This window comes from Hemicordylus capensis, chromosome 12 (assembly GCF_027244095.1).
Source record: "Hemicordylus capensis ecotype Gifberg chromosome 12, rHemCap1.1.pri, whole genome shotgun sequence".
Classification (NCBI taxonomy): domain Eukaryota; kingdom Metazoa; phylum Chordata; class Lepidosauria; order Squamata; family Cordylidae; genus Hemicordylus; species Hemicordylus capensis.
Window position 1 is genome coordinate 4260502 of NC_069668.1, and position 17965 is coordinate 4278466.

Sequence of the window (17965 nt, forward strand, 5' to 3'; positions counted from 1 at the left end):
TTCTTAGGCCCTCAGGAAAACAAGAGTGCTCTGCTGGGGCAAGATGTGGCAGGATCCAACTCCCTGTTGAAATGCTTCCGTTTGTTGGGGAAGCTGTAGGTTGGAGTCTGAACTGTTCCTCACCACCCACCCACACCCAGTCCAGCCCCGTGAGACAGGCCACAGAAGCAGTGCAGCCCGTCCCTGTCCCCCCTCGACTCACGGAAGAAGGCTGCGTGGCACATGACAACTCCGATGTCTCACAACTTTTATGGTCCCTTAGAAACTTTACATAGCAGACGACTAAAGCTCACACTCAAAGGTCAAAATAAGCATCCAGGGGCGGTGATTCTGCCAGCAACATCACAGCATCAAAAGTTGTGGACAGAAATGGACTCCCTCATCTGCATGCAAAGGACCTCGTCGATGTAGAGGGTGTTGGCCTTGACCTCAATCTCCTCCTCCAGCGAAAGCTGCCGGCGGTTGAGGCCTTTCAGCTCCGCATCGGCCTTGGCCAGCGTCTCCTTCAGCCTGAGGGAGAAACCGGAAGAAGGCGGGTTACGCAGCCCATTTTTAAACCAGCAGTCGTGTGCCCAAATGGACACCCACTCTGAGGTAGTGGATGACGTCCAATAAGCATGATTCAGACACGTTATGTGGAGAGAGAAATGATCTGAGACATTGGCAACGTGAACTCAAATTGTCTATTTAAACGTACCCTTTTTGGTAACAATTAGAATGAATTCACATCCCTTATTTCAAGCAATATTACTTGCAGATGGCTGGCTATGTATATCAATTATAACTATACAAAAAGTATTCGTGGGTTATTATTGTGGATTTTTTTTTTAGTTTTGATGAAGAAAAGTGGCTTTTTTCTTGCCACTTTATTTTTGTTTGGTAACATGTTTTCCTTAACAGGACCTTTTGGAGAAAACCAGAAAACTTGGCTGTGCCACGTTGTGGGTGAGCCCAGTTAAAATTTCTTCAAAATTGGCCAAACTGGCCCTCGTAATCCTGGCAACGCCCTGGCTTCCTTCACATGCTCCTGCCAGCCAAAGTTGGCCTATCCTCTGTAAGTGAAAAGTCACAGATACAGGACAGATGAAAAGATATTTCTTTACTAAGTGCATGATTAAGGTATGGAATTTGCTGATACTGGATGCCGTGATGCCTACTAGTTTTGAAAGGGCATTGGGCAAATCTATTAAGGGAGATGAGAGATCTATCAATAGCTTAATGGTCTCTAAATTGAGCCTCCAGATTCAGAAGCAGTCTATTTCTGAGTATCTTGGGCTTCCTAGTGGCATCGGGTTGGTCACTATGGGAAGCCGGATGCTGGACTGAAGGGGTCTCTGGTCTGTTCCAGCAGGGCTGTGTTCTCATAGCCTTATCCATCAGCTGTTGGGAGTCAAAAGTATGACACTGAATTCTGTACCAGAAAGCTAATTCTGCAGCCTGAATAACAGAGGAGCACAGGAAGCTGCCTTCCGCTGAGTCAGACCATTGGTCCACCTAGTTTAGTATTGTCTACCCAGACTGGCAGCGGCTTCTCCAATGCCGCAGGCAGGAGTCTCTCCCAGCCCTACCTGGAGATGCTGTCAGGGACTGAAGCTGGGACCTTCTGAATGCAAGGCAGATGCTCAACCACTGAACTCCGGCGCCATCCCCGAACATACCAAGGCACCCCAAAGACCACACTGTGCAAGTCCCAGGGGATAGCCTGAGCTGTCTCTGGGGCGGCCAGCCTCACAAGGAAGCTCTCGATCAGGCCTGACCGTCCCGGCATCTCGCTCACCTCTGAATGTTGTGGTTGATCTCGTGCACCTCCCGCATCAGGCGGTATTGCACCATGTCACGGCAGAGCTCCACGTTGGGCCGGTGGGTCCGGGTCTCTAGGCGGGTCTGGGCCACCTTAGCGGGCCCCTCCTTGTCCAGGATGGCTTTCCTCAGCGCCTCCATGTTCTTCTCTTGGGAATTCACCTCCTCCATCACCTTTGCACCAAATGCAAGCCAGGATCAGGAGAAAGCTCTTGAAGCAGCCAGGGGAGCACGGTCATGGCAGGAGGTGGGGGGAATGCCCCCAAAGGTCACCCAGCTGCCTCCCATGATCCCGTCCTCACAACTCTGTCTCCTCTTCCAATTGACCCAGGGAAGGAAGACCTCTAAACAACAAGGGATTCCGCAATCTCGCTGGACATCCGCTCTGCCTTTATTAGAGCAGTGTAATTCAGAGGCCTTCAAACTTGGGCTCCCAGATGTTTCTGGACTACAACTCCCATCATCCCCAGCCACAATGGCCAAAGGGTGATGGGCGTTGTAGTCCAACAGCATCTGGCAACCCAAGTTGGAGGACCCTTGGTGCGATTTAAAATAGAGAGAGAACGAACAGGCCTTGACAAGTTTCTTTTGGATCTAGGAGCTAGCCCCAAAAATTTAGGTCTCAGACCATGGACACTTGGCAAGATTATCGGACTTCATGATGGATGTGATGGGAAGAGAGGGCAAACCGGCTTCTCTCTATCCCTTTTAGAAGCAACATACTGAGAACAGAAGCAGGGCTGCCTGGGACAGAAACAGATTTTATGAAATGACCTATCCCAGTCTAGTTGCCATTTACAATTTCTAGGCACCATGGCTCCCTGGCAGCTGGGATTTTCCCAGCCCTGATATAGAAGCTTTCAATCACCCAGACCCAAGACACTGTGGTCAACTGTGAACGAAAATAGAGATCCTCCACCCTGCCCCCCCCACACCTACCTACCTGCTCAGTATTGTACAGTTTACCTTTGCCAGGTGCACCTCCAGCTTGTTCTTAGCATCTTTGGTCTCCTTCACCCGGTTCCAGAAGGCGACGTTCACCGTCTCGTTCTGCTTGCGCACGTCACTCATGATCTGGGAGAGGATGCTGTCGATCAGAGCTTCGAGCGCCAGGGAGTTGTTGCGTTGCTTGTCGGCTTTTTCAACGTTCACGTTGGAGAAATCCAGCCATTCTTCGGGACTCACCGAACTGCCGAAGGAATGAGGAGGGTGGGGGGAGGAGATTACTGCTGCAAGTGTCCAGCCTGAAATCTAGATCCCAGAACCAGGAGGAAGGGCAATAACACATTGGCAGTGCCAAGGGTAACGGAATCAGGCATGCAGTTACGTTTTCAATTACTGCGCCCATAAGCCAATCTTCCCATTGATATTATACATACCCACTGGCAAGAGAACATCTACTTATTATAAGGGCTTTAAAGAACAACAACACACTCTTAAATATTATACATAGTGTCTGAAATATGCAAAAGATGTTGGTAACGGAATCAGAAGTATAATTTGAGATCCTGCTCCTGTCCCTTTTCCGTGAGGACGAAGGACAAGCCACGCTGCAAAGCCTGGCCTTTGAGGAGGTCTCCCCGGACTTACTTCTCGTCCACCTTCACCACGTTTTGGGCATAGTGGATGTCGGGCGTGTTGTTTGTCAGGTTGGAGCAGTAGTTGTCAATGGTCAAGGCAGTGAACTTGTCCTTCAGGTCCTTTTCGAGGTTGTATTTGGCTGAGCGGTTGAGCCTGAGAGCAAAAAGTAGCACTTGGTGACAAAGAAGAGAGAGAGGCCCCAAGTTCAACCCTTGGCATCTCCAATTCAAAGGATCTCAGGTAGCAAAAAGATCTCTCTGCCTGAGACCTGATCCAGAACTGGCTGCTCTGACTGGCAGCAGCTCCCCAAGAAATCAGACAGAGGCCTTTCCCAATCCCGCTGTTCCAAGTGCTTCGTTACATGCAGATGTGGCAAACTGAACTGAGGACCTTCTACGTACAACACATGTGCTCTGCCACAGAACTATGGGCCCTTCATCTAAAATGATGCTGCCACACTGAGTCAGACCATCAGTCCCTCAAGCCCGGTAGGGTCTACTCTGGCTGGCAGCAACTTTCCAAGGTTCCAGATGCAGATGCTTCACTACTTGTGCTCCATTTAACGGAGGACTGAATTTGCAATGCGTGAGCGGGCAGTTCTTGAGGTTCAGGTTTCCCAGCTGCAGTGGGTCTGCCTGCATGCCCTGGCAACCTCGCAGGTGGCTTTTTGCCCTGCTCTCCAGAATCCCCATTGCACTTTTCCTCCCTTCTTCCTCCTGCCTTCCCCTACCGAATTTGCTCATTGGTTTGCTCCGAAGTCCGCTCAAGCAGGGCTATCACCCCCTGAAGAACCTCGACTTCCTTGATCAGCTCCTGTTCCACTTCATCATGCACCAGGTCGATTCCTACCCGCCTCTCCCTAGAAGGGGAAAGGAAAGTCAGCCTGTCTTTTCCTTCTTGGGGGCTTCAGTACAAACCCAGCTGTGTGTGCATGTGGCCAGAGGCAGGAGCCAAAGACAAGGCAGCAGAACACTGGAGGAACCCGGTTGAAAGGCACCTATAATCTAACCCAGCATCCTGCCTCCGACAGTGGACAGCCACGAAGCCCACATGCAACATACCTTCCTTTGCCGCTTGCTCCCACCCCTACAGCTGGTATTTGGGGGCAGACTGCCCCTGAACATGGAGGTTCTAGAGTGCTTTCCCCTCACTACCGAGCCAATATGAGGAAACCAGGGCTGCTGCCCCCTTATCCACCCTCAGGGAAGCACGAAGGGTGGCCCAAGGGCCCTGATCCTTCTGTCCACTTGCTCCTCACCCCCCAGTGTTTATTATTTCTTGATTTATTTTTACATTTATTTCCTGCTCTTCCTCCAAGGAGCCCAGAGCATTGTACGTGGTTATGCTTATTCTCACAACAACCCTGTGAGGTAGGTTAGGCTGAGAGCCACTCGGTGAGTTTCATGGCTGAAAGGGGATTTGAACTTGGGTCTCCCCAGCCCTAGTCCAACACTCTAATCCGGGACTATGAAACGCTGTTTTTGGACTCCAAATCCCATCACCCGCAGCCACAGTGCCCAACAGTGAAGGATTATGGGAGTTGTAGTCCAAGGCCTGCAGATGGGCTGACGTTGCATAGCCCTGGTCTAAGCACTACACCACGCTGGACCCCAGTGTTCTGCCTCCTGGCTCATCTCAAGCCCAGATTCACTGGAGGATGGATGGGCAACAGGACTAGCCACCCACCCGCTCTTGGCATCCTCACCGGTTCAGGAGGCACTGCTGGGCAATGAAGAGGGGCTCTCTGCAGCCCTCGAGGGCCTTCTCCAGCCTCGTCTTGAAAGCCAAAAGCACGTCCGTTTCCTTTGCGAGCTGGTCGAGCTTGTCGTCCAGCTGCTTCTTCCAGAATCGGATCTCTTCGAGTCTCTGTTCTGCCGCAGAAAGGGAGGGTCAGTTCCTCGGGCTACTTCAAGAAGGAGCAGCCCACCAGCAAGGCCCAAGACATTCTGTGCACAACTGGGAGAGCTTTGGCTTTCGACAGGTTTTTTAAAAAATTAAACGCAGGTGGCTAGACCTCATGACGGCCGATCAAGGCGGGGAGTGCGATCGTGTGAGGCACCACAGGCCAAGAGGCCAGAGGAAAGAATGCCAACAATTTTCTTGCCATGTGCAGCCAAGGCCTAGAAACCATTTTTGAACTGGATCACCTGTCAGGGATCAACAGCCTACCAAGCTTATTGGCTGGATCAGACCAAAGGGGACGGATCCAGTTCAGGGATGCACAACTTCATTCCTCCGGCAGTTTTTGGACTGCAACTCTCATCATCCCCAGCCACAGGGATGGTGGGAGTTGTAGTCCAACATTTGCAGGAGGGCCGAAGTTGTTCAGCCCTGCTCTCACCCACTGTCTCCGACAACGACTAGACTGATGACCCCAAGAAGCTCACAAACAGGGCATGACGAATACATCGGTTCCCTGTTGCCTGCTTCCAGAATCAGGTATACTGCCTCTGGATATAGAAGCTCAATTTCTCCTCTCCAGCTAGGAGATATGCACTGAACCACACCCAGGCATTTTAACAGACTGCTATGGCACAGCGGGGAAGTAACTTAGGCCTAGGGAGCCAGAGGTTGCTGGTTCAAATCCCCACTGGTATGTTTCCCAGACTATGGGAGACACCTATATTGGGCAGCAGCAATCTAGGAAGATGCTGAAAGGCATCATCTCATACTGCGCGAGAGGAGGCAATGGTCAACCCCTCCTGTTTTCTACCAAAGACAACCACAGGGCATTTCTGTGGTCACCAGGAGTCAACACTGACTTGATGGCACAACTTTACTTTATGTAATGCTCAATTGGGGTTGAGCCATAGCACAGCAGAAGAGCATTTGCCTTGCATGCAGAAAGACTTTGGTTCAATCCCTGGCAGCATCTCCAGGTAGGGCTAGAAAATACTCCTGTCTGAAACCTTGGAGATGCTGTTGCCAGTCAGTGTAGACCAGGGATTCTCAGCGTTGGGTCCCCAGATGTTATTGGACTTCAACTCCCATAATCCCCAACCAAAGGCCCCTGGGTCTGGGGATTATGGGAGCTGAAGTCCACTAACATCTGGGGACCCAACGTTGAGAATCCCTGGTCTGGACAATCCTGAGCTAGATGGACCTATGGTCTGACTCAGTATAAGGCAGCTTCTTATATTAATGCCCAGTGGATTTTAAATATCTCAGACTTCATCCCGTAGCTGGCATTTCCTAGGTGAGGCGGGGGCACTGGACTGGAGCAGACTCGAACTTGGCTCTCCACTGGACCAGACTTCCTCTGCCAACCACCCAGCCTTCCCCACGCACAGCCTGCCACGTCCCTCACCTATCCTCTTGTTGACGTCGCTCTGGGTCTTCTGTGTGGTCCTCTCGATCTCGTCCACCAGCCGCTGGCTCTCGTCCACAAGGTGCTCTGAGAGGGACCGCTGGGCCTCGGCGCCGCTGTACTGGGTCTTGTTGGCGATGTGCCATTCGGGGGGCAGGAACTTGGGGGGCGCTTGCAGCAGTTTGGCCATCGTGCCCGCGGGAAGATCCTGGGAGGAGACGGAGAGCAGGGACCGAGCAGGGACAGCAAGCTAGCACCGAGGGAAAGAATCTGGAAAGAGAGAGAGCCATCCTGGGTGGGCAGTGGCCCAGTCCGCATCTCCAGTGCCCCACAGAGACCCCAGAGAAACGCTTTTTCTATGGCCAAGCTAAATCTATTGCCAGCACCCTGTGGATTTAAAGGTTTAACCGTTGCTCTTAAGGGTTCCCATAAGCCATCAGGGTGGGTGATTTTTGACAAGGTCTTCACCTAGAGATGGCAACGAGGGGGCCGCATTGCCAAACGTCCAGCTTCCAGGGTGTTCTCGCGCTTTGATTGTCCTGAACACTGTGCCTGCAGCGGCCATATTTACAAAGGTCTTTTTAAAAAAAACCCTCTCAATCAAAGCTTTAAAAACGATAAAATCTCATAGACGACAGAGGCATGGAAATGACAATGGGCAAGAATGCTCTCCAAGGATTATTCCACGGAGAGGGTGCAAGCAAACACCCTTATCCTGGCCCAAACCCCTGGCAGGATCCGGTAGGCGGAGCTTTGCAAAATCTCAGGGCGGGGGAACAGAGCTCCTTGAAGTCGGAATTCTCGCATGAAGCAATAAGATCCATTATTAGCTCATAAGGATAATAACGCAAGGCAGTCCCAAACAAACGTCCCCCCCACCCCACACCGCGGACGCACCCACCCCTTGGCAGAGCGGGCCTGGCCTGGCGCGCGACTTCCAATCCGAGCATGGAAGAGCAGCGCCGCGAAGGCAACAAACCGGTCGCCATGGAGACGCTCCGCCCTGGCAACGGAGGAGGGACTCCAGAGCTCGGCCCTGGTTGGCTGTCACGTCGCTCAGCATCCGACAGAATGAATGAATCGAATGAATGAAAGGACGGAGAAGCCGCGACGGAGGGGGCGAGTCTTTCTGATAGCCCCGCCTCCCAAAGGCGCTGATTGGGGCGGGGGTATTCTTCAGAGTGACTCGGCTGCAATTGGTTCTCCGTGATTTGTCCGGGGCGGACACTGCTCTCTCTGTATTGTCCTGAAGTTTAGCAGGAAAAAAAGGAGGGCAGGCACTCTGTGCACGCTCAGGGGCACCCTCGTCGCCTGCACCATCACCACAAGACAGGCGGGGGAGGTACGGCGCTCAGTCTGCTGCAACAAATACGACCGGGAAAGACTAACAGCTTCCTTGTGGCGGGGGGTTCCGCGGGCCCCCAGAATGATTTGAAGCGATCCATGAATGTTCGTAATAATAATTATTCCACGAGGCAGGATCCTCCGAAGACAGAACAAGAAAGTGCAGGAAGAGCTTTTAGCACGAAGCAACAGCAAAGAGATTTTGGGGCGAAGCGCGGACCCTCCCGTAGACAGCGGGCCTCTCACAGCCAGGCACCCACTGCGCATGCTCAACGGCTGCTCCAAACAAGGAGACGCTCAGCCCGTCCCGACTCGCCTCGCCTTCCACGCCAGCCAATCGCGGAGCCGCGAGAGCGCTCTAGCCAATCAGCGCGCCCGCGAGAGTCCGCCTCTCGCGCTCTCCACTCCTCCGTATTTACGAGGAGTTCATGAATATTGTAATTGAACAGCGGCGGAGAGCGGCCGCCGCCTCCTTTTCTTTAGCTTTGTCGCCGGGAATCGCGCCATGGCTCAGCCCGGGGGGACTCGAGTCCCGGTGGCCGCCGCCGCTGCCCCACCAGTCCGGGCCAAGCTGACGCACCCGGGAAAGGCCATTTTGGCAGGTGAGGCGGCGCTGACTGCGGCGGCAGCCCCGCGTTCGGTTCCCCTCAGCCGACATCTCTCGAGCGGCCGGGCGCAGCAAACCGCAGCTCGCAATCAGGCCGTGCGGCCGCGTTGTCCTCTTGGTTGACAGCTCGATCTTCTGGCTTACATGGCGCGGGCGGGCGGGTTTGCGGTTCGGGTCCTCCGATGCGGAAATGATAAAATGGGGACATCACTGACTGGCTTCTGGCATTTGTCCGCTTGGGAAAGGGATCAGTTTTGGAGAGAGGGCATCGCCCTTGCTTAGGAACAGAGGAAGCTGCTTTATACCCAGCCAGACCCTTGGTCCATCGAGCTTAGTGTTGTCTACACTGTGGACCTACCTACACTGCCTGGGGGACATGCATGCAAAGCAGATGCTCTCCCTCTGAGCTATGATCCCATCCCCTACGAAGCTGCTGCTGCCTACTGAGTCAGACCGCTGGTCTATCTAGCTCAGTGTTGTCTACACTGACTGGCAACAGCCCTCCCAGGTTCCAGGCTGGCGGGAGCCTTTCCCAGCCCTTTCTGGAGAAGAAGCTGGGACTGAACCTGGGATGTAACTGAAAGGCCAAGCAGAGGTTCTGTACCTCTGAGCCATAGCCCCTCCCCAAAGGTGACATATATGGTTCTCCCATCCAGGCCCCGCCCACAGCAAGACCAAGTGGCTCTGTTGTGTGTGCTTGGGCCACGGCTGTGCCAATCTGGCCCTCCTTGCCAATGCTGGACCACATCTTCCATCATCCTTGCTTCCTGGCTACTGTCGCTGGGAGTGACGCGAGCTGTTGTCCAACAGCAGCCGGAGGGCTGAAGCTTAGGCAATGCTCTGGGAGACACAGACCTGAGTGGAGGGCAGCCAGAGGTTGAGCCCCTCCCAAAGGGCTGTGATTGTGGACTGGCTTTTAAAGGGTGGGGGGATTTCACAGGCCAGCATCTATCCAGAGGGCACTTTGGTGTCTGGGCATTGGGTGTCCCTCCCTTCTCTAGCACCACTCAGGAGTGGGGTCCCATCTCTGCAGAGGCAGTACAGACCCCACCTTTCCATGCAGGAGAGCAAGCCTCTTTCTGCTGGCCCTAGCTACCTTAAAGAACAGCACAACAAAGCCCTGCTGGATCAAGCCTATCAGGTCCAGCATCCCATTTCACACAGTGGCCCACCAGATGCCTCTGGAAAGCCCACAAGCAAGAGGTGAGGGCACCTTCTCCAGCATTCCCTCTAAGTTTTCTTCTTCTGGGCAGCAGGAGTTTTGTTCATGTGCGCACGTGCGTTCAGAGTGGGGCCTTCAAACTGAGCGGGATCTAAAATTAACTAAGTGGACATCAAAAAACATGTGAGCATGCACACACCTTAGGGGGAACACTGATGCTCTCTCTCGTGCTGTTGCTCCCCTGTAACTGGTATTTAGAGGCATTGTGCCTATGTGGCTGGAGGTGGCCTATAGCCACCAATTCTCCCCTTGTGGACCATCTTTTCTCCATCGAGATCTGCATCACTTTCCCCACGGAATATGTCAAGATGCAGCTGCAGCTGGACGAAAGGGCCAACCCCCCACGCTACAGGAGTATTGGTGAGGTTTTGTCCTGTTGCAAAGGGCAGGCTGGGTGTAGGAGAGGGAGGCGGCCCTGGCTGGCAGCTTAGCCTCCACTCACTGGCTGCTTCGGAGCTTCTGGAAATGATGTGTTGAGACCCGTGCTACAAAACTCCAGGGTACAGGGCCCGTTTTAGTTCACCCTCTTTGGCTCCTTCCTGGGTGGAGTCTGGCTGCTTGCTGATGGCTGAGGTGCACTAACTTGTGGTTCTTACATGGTGCCTGGTCTTGTTCTGGATTAGGAAACCAGGCCGAACCCTGTGAGGTAGTAATGAGAAGAGTGCCTCTGAGAATGTGCAGAATGATGAAGCACAGGTTATCTGTGGGTGAGGGGCTTTGATTGCAAAAATGTGACTGTTTCCATGCACATCTCCCAATCAGCATTCCCTGTAACGGGGATTCCCAGATGGTGTTGACTACAGCTCCCATAGTCCCCAGCCAAAGCTCAGTGCAGCTGGGAATGCTGGGAGTTGCAGTCAACAACATCGAGGAATCCATATTACAAGAAGCACTGCTCCCAGCCCAATGTCGGGCCACGCACCCTCCTCCTCCTCTGCTCCCAGATCAATCCATCCAACCCAGACTCCGGCTTGCAGAATGCTGAGAGCTGGTGTACTGTAGCGAGGACCCTCATGGGGCCAAGAGCTCCAGGCAGCTCCTGCAAGCGTCCAGGATCACGGCTTCCGGGGACTGTATAGGGGCCTTAGCTCTCTGCTGTATGGCTCCATTCCAAAATCTGCCATCAGGTAGGCTGATCACTCCTGCACTCTGCTCACTGCTCTGATCAAGACCTCCATTGGTCTTTCGCAGCCTTCCCTTCCAAGGGCTTTCCACTAGGTGGCGGTTTGGGGCTGGGGTCTGCTTGCTTGGTGGCAGGAGGTTATGCTGACCCTCGGCAACCTTGAAGGAGTACAGACCGTGGAAGGACAACTGAATTGGTTCCATCTGGGTTGGCTTGGCTTCTCCCTCCCTCCATCTAGGGGTGTGTGCGTGTTTCTCTCTCTTTCTTGGGTGCTGTCCTTCCTCAGCTGCCTTTCCGGCAATCTGCTTTTCTACAGATTTGGCGTCTTTGAGTTCCTCAGCAATTATGCCAAGGACTCGACAGGCAAACTGGACAGCAGGAAGAGCTTGCTCTGTGGCCTTGGGGCGGGCATGGTGGAGGCCGTGGTGGTGGTCTGTCCCATGGAGACCATCAAGGTAAGCGCAACTGCCCTGCGACGCCAAGGCGTCCCTGGCTTGGGTGCTGAGTTGCTGGGCTGGGGATGCTTTGTGCTGGAGCCCTGGGCATCTTCTTCCCCCTTCTCTCTTCCTCTTCGCTTATTCACCCTGGCCCTTCCTGTTCTTTTTCCCCCCTCCCACTCCCCCGAGGCCACCTCGCCAGAAGGGCACTGTGACCACAATATAGAAGCCCCGAACCAGCTTTACCTATCACAGGAATACAGGCAGCTGCCTTGTACCAAGCCAGACCCTTGGTCCATCTAGCTCAGCACTGTCTACACTGACTGGTGTCATGTGGGCATCTTTCCCAGCCCCACCTGAAGATGCTGCCAGGGATTGTGTGGTGCCGAGTGTCCTGCTCGCTGGAGGCATCTGCCACTGGCAAGTGGATTTGTAGATGTCTGGCCCCATCCCCTAAGGGCAGGCCTGCTCAACTAAGGCCTCTCCCCCAGTTGTTTTTGGACTACAACTCCCATAATCCCCTGCCTTAGTGGTCAGTAGCAGGGGATTATGGGAATTGTAGGCCAACATCTGCAGGAAGGCCAAAGTTGAGCAGCCCTGCCTTAGGGGAATATCTTCCAACACTCAGAGGTAGTCACCCATCCAGATGCAAACCAAGGCTGACTCTGCTTAGCAAAGGGGACAAATCGTGCTCGCTACCACAAGACCAGCTCTCAGGGTAGCCTATGTGGTTCCTCTTCCCATTTACCCTCACAACAACCCTGTGAAGCAGGGTAGGTTAGTAGTAGCAGTAAGGATATTTATATACCGCTCTTCAAGGCCAAGGGATCATAGCCAGATTAAGGGCAGGAACGTCAATAAGCCCCAGAATCAGTTTTGTGCTGACGTCTTTTCCAAAACCATTGCAGGTGAAGTTTATTCATGATCAGGGATCCGTGTCTCCCAAATACAGAGGCTTTTCCCACGGTGTCCGTGAAATTGTGCGGGAGCAAGGTAAGAGGTGGCTGGAATGGCGGCTGCTTCTCTTTCCCTTTGTAATGAAAAATAGAAGTGAAAGAGTTCCTCATGAGTAACAGAGAATAGCTGGATGCAGCAGGAGTTGCTGCTGGCTGGTTACAACTTGTAGGCCAGGCAGTTCACAGGGGCAAAAAGAGCTGCCCAACGTAGACTTTGCACATGACCCCACAGTCTGCCGTCTCTGGTAGTCCATGAGCCATTTGGGGTGGCCAGTACCATCTGGGGGATGAATGCTCATTGTGAGTTTTGACAAGGTCTACCACCCTAGAGATGGAAAAGCGGGGCTTGCACTATAAGGCTTTCAGCTTGCAGGGTGTTCTCTTGCTTTTCTTGTCCTGACCATCGGGCCTGCAGTGGCCAAATTGGCAATGGTGTTTTATCTATCTATCTAGTGGTCCCTCTGATTTTTTAAAATCTCTGTGCGGAATGAGTTTTGTTCTGGGCGGCAGTACAGTGCATGCACATGTATTCAGAATGGGGCCTTCCTGATTCAACCTGAGCGGGATCTAAGATGAACTGAGCGGACATCCAAAAACTTGTGAGCGTGCGCACACTTTAGAGGGAACAGTGTATCTATCTATCAATTGATCATATTAATATACTGCCTGATATGTGTCTCTCTAGATGGTGTACACAATTTAAAACAACATAAAACGGAGTAAAAACAATTGAAACAATTTCACAAGATAAAAAGGTTAAAAACCGTTTTATAGAATAAAAACAATTCAACAGTTTAACAGTGGTTTCAGTTAAAAGCCTGAGAGAAGAATGGGAATTAAAACTGGCAGGCAGATCCTCCAAAAATTACTCCATGGAGAGAATACAACAGTTTGTTCATTGTTACCCTGATCCTAATCCCTTTCTCTTCGTAAAAAACGACAGAAATTTGACCCTAATGGTTTGGGTGTAGGGATGAAGAAGGAGTGATAAACACAGTGAACAGCTGTCAGTGCAACAATGTTTTTCCCCCTTTTCCATTTCAAGGAGGGCAGGGGTAAACATTGCCAGAAATCACTATGAACATTCTTCCCCAGAGGTGGTACTGATGGCCAAAATGTGTGGACTTGGCTCAGGGGTTCTGAATAGGGGTGAGAAGGGGGTCTGTGAGCAGGAAGACCAAAACAGCCATCGGCTGGATGATTTGGAGAGATCAGATGTGAATCAGAAAAGCTGCATGTTCTGGCAAAGTCTGCAGATTTTGCCTGCAGGGAGAGCTTTGGCCAGGCGCGTTTGGGGAGGTGTCGGGACCGTGTGGAAAGCCCCGCTGGTCCATTTTACCTGTGCCCGTAAATTCTCCCAGCAGTCCTGATATAGGGTCCTGTGGGACCTGGCTGCTGACGACAGCTCCTCTCTCACAGGTCTGCGGGGGACCTATCAGGGCCTCACCACCACCGTCCTCAAGCAAGGCTCCAACCAGGCCATCCGGTTCTTCGTGATGACCTCTTTCCGCAACTGGTATTTAGGTAAGGAGCAGCAGAATGGTGGACCCCATCCCTGTGTGTGTGTGTGTGCGTGTGTGCGCGCGCGCATGTGAGGAGCCCACATGCAATGGGCCGGATAATTCCAGCTCCGTGGAATCATCCAGTGGCTGTGGGCTGGAATCCTCCAGTAGCTGTGGGCCGGATGATTCTAGGTATGTAACCTTCCGTTTGTTTGCTTGCCGGCCCGCAGGGGACAACCCCCACCGAGAGATGAATCCATTTGTGACGGCTGCTTTTGGGGCGACCGCAGGAGCCGCCAGTGTCTTCGGCAACACGCCCCTGGATGTCATCAAGACCAGGATGCAGGTAGCGGAACCCTCCACGATGCTGTGAGAACAGGCTGGATTCCAGGTGCTACCAGAAAAGCCTTCCAGCGCTGAACTCTTCAGAAATGCCTTCCAGTTAGAGGATTAAAAGGGTATACTGTAGCTCAGCTGGCCCAAAGTTTACTAAGAGAGTTGTTTGGTGTGAAAGGAAACCTTTGGGCACTCTTAAGGTAGACTTTTCCTGGACATGGAGGCTGCACTTTGAGGCTCCTGTGGCTAGACCCGGCCTTGGTGTAGTTGCTGGGGATGGTGCCTTCAGTGAAGAAGGCTCCCCCTCTCTGAGACCTTAAAACTGCCACTTACGCATCTCCGTGGCTGTCCCAGAGCTCTGAAATGTGGAGAGCAAGTGTACAGAGAGAGCTCTTCTAGGCCTCCATCCTGTCCCTTTCCCATCACCTTCCCGCTCCCGACAGCCATCAGCAGGTTTTGAGTCGGGGTGCTTCTCTTTCCGGGACGGGATGCTTCCTCTTGAAGGCGACTTCACCCTCCACGGCATGATTCATGCTAACTGTGGGCCTCGATGGGGCTCTTTGCTGCCTTGGCAGCCTCCTCGAAAGACTTCTTGCATGGCCTGCTTTCACTTCTGCATTCCTCATGGTTATTTTTGAAGCCACAGTGAGAGAGAGGCAAGAGTGTACCCCACCCGCCGTTGGAAGGATGTAGGGTTGCCCTTATTGGGGAAACGGAACTGAATAGCTAGGCAGACATTTGCACACCATAGAACTTAAGAAGCTGCCTTAGACGGAGTCAGACCATTGGTCGGTCTGGCTGACAGTTGTCTACACTGGCTGGCAGCAGCTCTCCAAGGTTCCAGGCAGGAGTCTCTCCCAGCCCTACCTGGAAATGCTGCCAGGGAGTGAACTGGGGACCTTCTGCAGGCAAAGCAAGAGGCTCGGCCACTGACAGGCAGGCCTGTCCAGGGGCCAAATCCAGTATCCAGGGATGTTTTTGCTGGCCCACAGGTAGCCAGCAGCAGCAGGAGCCACAAAGAACGTGGTATTTGTGTGGGGCTGGCACAGTCAGGTGCTCCACTGCCGGAGCAGGGACAGGGACTTATTTTCTAGTTAAAATGGTGGGCCCTTGGAGGAGGGAAAGACCCACAAGCAACTAGTAATTGCTTTAATACTTTTTACTGCAATAATCACTGCACTGAAAAATGACCTCGCCCCCCCCATCAAGTTGTGGTTGTTTCCGGCCCACTGGGGCCTTTGAGTGGCACACCCCTCCCCTAAGGGGAGGATCCTACTGTGCTCACATGTCGTTACCCATTGGAATGCAAACCAGGGCATGCCCTGCTTAGGGGGCAGTTCATGCCTGCTTCCGCAAGACCTGTTCTCCATCCTTTGCCTCTTTCTTTCAAGGGATTGGAAGCCCACAAGTTCAGAAGCACGCTGGATTGTGCCTACCAGATCCTGAACAACGAAGGCCCTGCTGCGTAAGTCCAGATTAGTTGGGTTGCTTATGTATATGCACATGCATGCACACACACACACACACATCCTGCTGGTGCTCCATGAAATGTATCTTTGTTAGGTTGGTATATGGCCACCCTTCCCACCTCGGAAAGAAGTGATCAGAGTGGCCTTTTAGCCTTGCAACATCCCTGTGAGGTAGGCCAGGCTGAATGATCTTCCCCCTAGCTGCCCCATATACCAGAGTATTGTCTTGAGCCTAGCTCTGCCCCCCTTATACCCAGCCTCCACACCTCTGTACTGTGCTGGCTGTTTCTCCACTCGGTTGTTCCAGTGACCTGATTTATCGCACTCCATGTTGTGGCAATCATTGACCTAGGGGTGGCCGTGGGGTTGACCCAGCTCGAGGCCTGATCCTGGATGGTCCTGAGCCGAATTGCCTCCTTGCTTTGTCTCCCCAAATTTGATTGGGGAAATGGTTCTGGCTTGTTCTTGGGTTGAGTCTTCTGCCCTATTTAGAGGCAGAAAGTAAAGACTCCCCGGGTATTATTGTGCCTTTCTGCAGCTTGGCTCACTTGCTTGAGTTATCTGGTTCTGTTAACTATGTAGGAAGGACTACATAGCTCCCTCCATTTGCTTGCGATCTGGATGATGTGGGCTAGCATGGGGCTGGTGGCTGAACAGCTGGACACGCCAGCTCTCTCGGGTGCCTCCCAGCGTGCGTTTTGCTGGCTTCTCACCTGCGTCTTCCCCTCCGCAGATTCTACAAAGGGACTGTCCCTCGCCTGGGCCGGGTGTGCCTGGATGTGGCCATTGTGTTTGTGATTTACGAAGAGGTGGTGAAACTTCTCAACGGGGTCTGGAAAACCGCTTGAGGCTTTTGCCCCTAGAAGGATCTTTCAGGGCCGTTGGGGGTCATGTCCATCTAGTCCCCCCCACCGCCCCCACAAACACTACTGTGAATGCTTTGTGGGGTCAAAGATCAAGTGATGGTTTGGTGACTTCTCACCTGGTCTAGGACATCTGTGCTTACAGGAGCTCAAACCTGCATGAAGGAATAGTGTGTTGCTTCTCACTTCCGCTGAGGAGGGCGCTGTGCCCAAGGTTCATTCTCTTATCACCCACACATTTCTGGGCACGCTCTGCTGTGGTCCGTCCTGGTTTAAGCTCCAACGCTGCGTTGCTTTATTTAACAAGAAGCGTGACTTGCATCCATTTTAGAGTCTTGCTGGGACTGATTCGGCACAAACCTGGTGCCCGGTCGCCGATTTCCTCCCAAGAAGCTAGATGAGGAAACCTCTGCTTAGTCTTTTGTGGCCGTCTAATAGCTGCCTTAGTGTGTGGGGCAGCTGGACGTGTCCGTGGGAGTCATCTTGAGCCAAGAATCAAGGCTTTGGGGCAGCTGCAGCCCCGCCCCAAATGGACGTTTGGGCTTTGGTGCTGAAAATCTGACCACAAACCCAGTTCATTCTTAAGCCAGTTTCATTCCTCTTCTGGCTCCCAGCTAAGGGACCACCAAGTGAGGCTCTGGCCATTCTGTGGGGCTCTGGGTCAGAGATGATCAACGTTGGGCCCCCAGATGTTATTGGACAACAACTCCCATAATCCCCAGCCCCAGTGGCCTTTGGCTTGGGCTTATGGGAGTTGAAGTCCAAAAACATCTGGGGACCCGACGTTGAGAATCCCTGCTCTAGGTTGTCTGTTGGAAAAGCCGCAGCCAACTGGTTTCAAGCCAGTCTGTTGCCACGCTCGCTAACTGGGTGGGACCCAGTTTCAGAAGGTGTGTGTGCTCCCAGTTTTCAACTCTGTGAGTAAAAAAGCAAGGTAGGGGCCTGAGCATCGGCTGAGCCTCAGCTGGGTAGCAGTTTCTCCTCCTACCTTGTTCAAATACTGGGGACCAAATCCGGGTCGGGTGCGCCCAACAGACGGCCATGCTCCCTGCCTCCCACCTAGGTTTTTACACGCATGCGGCCGGAAACCAGGAGTGCACGCAGTTCCCGAAGCTGGGGAGGATACTTGTCTTCTCCAGTCAATGACTGTGAGAACAAGCTCTCTGGGGACGGCCCTCTGCCCCACAGAAGAGGACAGGCACCAGGAGGAATCTCCCCAAAGCGTGTTCGTTTCCAGGCAGGTTGGATATTAAAGTTGATTTTTGTTGGCGCTCAGTTTTTGCTTTACGGGGGGGGGGGGGCGAAGTTAAAAGGGAATCACTGGATCTCTCTGTTCTTGGACTTCACAAACACACACAAAGGGAGGCCCAACTCTTTTCACCAGCTTCTGAGGTCTGTGCCTTCTTCAGAGTTTGTCA

The 17965-nt window shown here is 52.9% G+C and overlaps 2 protein-coding genes across 5 annotated transcripts; one reads left to right on the forward strand and one right to left on the reverse strand.

Annotated features, from left to right (window-relative positions):
• Positions 1 to 230: 230 nt before the first annotated feature.
• Positions 231 to 8676, reverse strand: TEKT1 (tektin 1). 4 transcript variants are annotated; one of them, XM_053274633.1, is made up of 8 exons: positions 7586 to 8671; positions 6689 to 6958; positions 5087 to 5252; positions 4112 to 4240; positions 3391 to 3534; positions 2767 to 2989; positions 1778 to 1974; positions 231 to 510 (listed from the first exon to the last, which is right to left on the reverse strand). In XM_053274633.1, exons 2-8 carry the CDS (start codon positions 6876 to 6878, stop codon positions 351 to 353), a joined length of 1209 nt encoding a protein of 402 aa, XP_053130608.1. In that variant the 5' UTR covers positions 6879 to 6958; positions 7586 to 8671; the 3' UTR covers positions 231 to 350. The 4 variants fall into 4 exon arrangements, with proteins under 4 accessions (XP_053130608.1, XP_053130607.1, XP_053130609.1 ...); XM_053274632.1 differs by having other exon boundaries at positions 7590 to 8670; XM_053274634.1 differs by lacking the exon at positions 7586 to 8671 and adding an exon at positions 7157 to 7572.
• Positions 8538 to 17806, forward strand: LOC128336126 (tricarboxylate transport protein, mitochondrial-like). Its single transcript, XM_053275312.1, has 9 exons — positions 8538 to 8735; positions 10137 to 10221; positions 11053 to 11137; positions 11301 to 11439; positions 12330 to 12414; positions 13797 to 13901; positions 14110 to 14225; positions 15607 to 15680; positions 16418 to 17806. Exons 1-9 carry the CDS (start codon positions 8538 to 8540, stop codon positions 16530 to 16532), a joined length of 1002 nt encoding a protein of 333 aa, XP_053131287.1. The 3' UTR covers positions 16533 to 17806.
• The last annotated feature ends 159 nt before the right edge of the window (positions 17807 to 17965 follow it).